Source organism: Octopus bimaculoides, chromosome 29 (genome assembly GCF_001194135.2).
Source record: "Octopus bimaculoides isolate UCB-OBI-ISO-001 chromosome 29, ASM119413v2, whole genome shotgun sequence".
Taxonomy (NCBI): Eukaryota; Metazoa; Mollusca; class Cephalopoda; order Octopoda; family Octopodidae; genus Octopus; species Octopus bimaculoides.
This window is the reverse complement of record NC_069009.1, coordinates 334,027-335,655: the sequence shown is the minus strand read 5'-3', so window position 1 is coordinate 335,655 and position 1,629 is coordinate 334,027. Positions and strand designations below refer to the sequence as shown.

At 39.5% G+C, this 1,629-nt stretch overlaps 2 protein-coding genes across 2 annotated transcripts in view; one reads left to right on the top strand and one right to left on the bottom strand.

The window, feature by feature from the left end:
* The window catches only part of LOC106876535 (zinc finger protein 271), a 172,309-nt gene that overhangs the window by 125,024 nt on the left and 45,656 nt on the right, over nucleotides 1–1,629 (bottom strand). The gene's annotated exons all lie outside the window — the stretch shown is intronic.
* Nucleotides 1–1,629, top strand: part of LOC106875652 (putative sodium-coupled neutral amino acid transporter 10) — a 26,717-nt gene that overhangs the window by 14,972 nt on the left and 10,116 nt on the right. Inside the window, exons 2-3 of the mRNA XM_052977800.1 lie at nucleotides 195–314; nucleotides 1,406–1,523. Coding sequence (XP_052833760.1) covers nucleotides 195–314; nucleotides 1,406–1,523 — 238 coding nt within the window. The remainder of the gene's footprint in view (nucleotides 1–194; nucleotides 315–1,405; nucleotides 1,524–1,629) is intronic.

Genomic DNA, 1,629 nt, shown 5'->3' with positions numbered 1-1,629 from the left:
ATATATATATATATATATATATATATATATATATATATACCCATGCTAGCATGGAAAGCGGACGTTAAACGATGATGATGATGATGATGATATATATATATATAGAGAGAGAGAGTTTGCCCCTCTGGCTCATCACATAACATGTCACCTACAGCTGGGATTGAACCTGTCTCTTGTTATTTTTCTCTTTCTAGGCTGACAGTCCAGTTGCCCCCATGAGAATGGTTCCCAGAGTCAACTGGCCCCATGTTGTTAACTTAGGAAACAGTATCATTGGGGTCAGCATTTTGACAATGCCCTTCTGTTTTCAGCAGGTCAGTAGAAAACCCTACACTTTTTATTTGTTTTTTTTATTTATATTATTAACATTATTATTGTTAAACCTTGGGAGAGGCATTATGCCGGTAATAAACACACGCACTGGTTCAGTCCTTTATTAATTTATATAGTTTTTTTGTTAAATTATTTCATTGCACTCTTGCAATCTCTTCAGTAACTTGTCTCTCCAATTCCATAAATTAATAAAGGACTGAACCAGTGCGTGTGTTTATTACCGGCATAATGCCTCTCCCAAGGTTTAATTGTATTTCTTTCAACACGTATCCACATCAAGAATCTTGCACACGAAATACACATACGAATTATTATTGTTGTTGTTGTTTAATGTGGCTAACTGGCAGAATTGTTAGCACGCTGGGGCGAAATGCTTAGCAGTATTTCATCTGCCGTTCAGGCCTTGTGCCTGTCATAGAAAGGATTATTATTATTATTTACAGGCACAAAGTGGAGGTGCAATGGCCCAGTGGTTAGGGCAGCGGACTCGCGGTCATAGGATCGCGGTTTCGATTCCCAGACTGGGCGTTGTGAGTGTTTATTGAGCGAAAACACCTAAAGCTCCACGAGGCTCCCCCATTACTTCTACTCGTGATCAGGGATGCACATATCGTCAGCCACCAAGGGACATGCTCAACTGGTTAAGGTCAAACAACTGACAAGCAAATTGATGAGACAAAACAATGTACATGATAACAACAATTATTATTATTATTATTATTATTTAGACAGCAAGTTGGCAAAGTTGTTAGCACACCAGACAAAATTCTTAATGACATTTTTGGTGGTTGGGGTGTATCAAATTTAGGGGCTCCCTGTCCCCTTTTTTCTCTATAGGACAGTGGTGTGTCACATTTCAGAGATGTATCTCTGTCTATCCCCCCTTTTCCTCTATGAAACTGATGTAAAAAAAATTAGGGGTTCTGTCTCTGTTTGTCCCTTTCTCTACCAAATGGCATGTGTTACATTAAATTAAGGACCTTCCTTGTTAATAGTATAGGGTACAGCTTAAAAAAGACCAGCTCCTTGACTATTTGTCCCTTTTTTTTTTTTCTCTCTCTCTTCCAAACAGTGTGGCATCATATTAGGGACCCTGCTGCTGCTGTTCTGCACATGGTTGACCCTAATCTCATGCCAGTTACTCATGAAGGCGGGGATCACATCCCGCAGGAAATCCTTTGAATTTCTAGGTAAGTCTCTTTACTCTTTTTACTCTTTTACTTGTTTCAGTCATTTGACTTCGGCCATGCTGGAGCACCGCCTTTTAGTCGAGCAAATCGACCCCAGGACTTATTT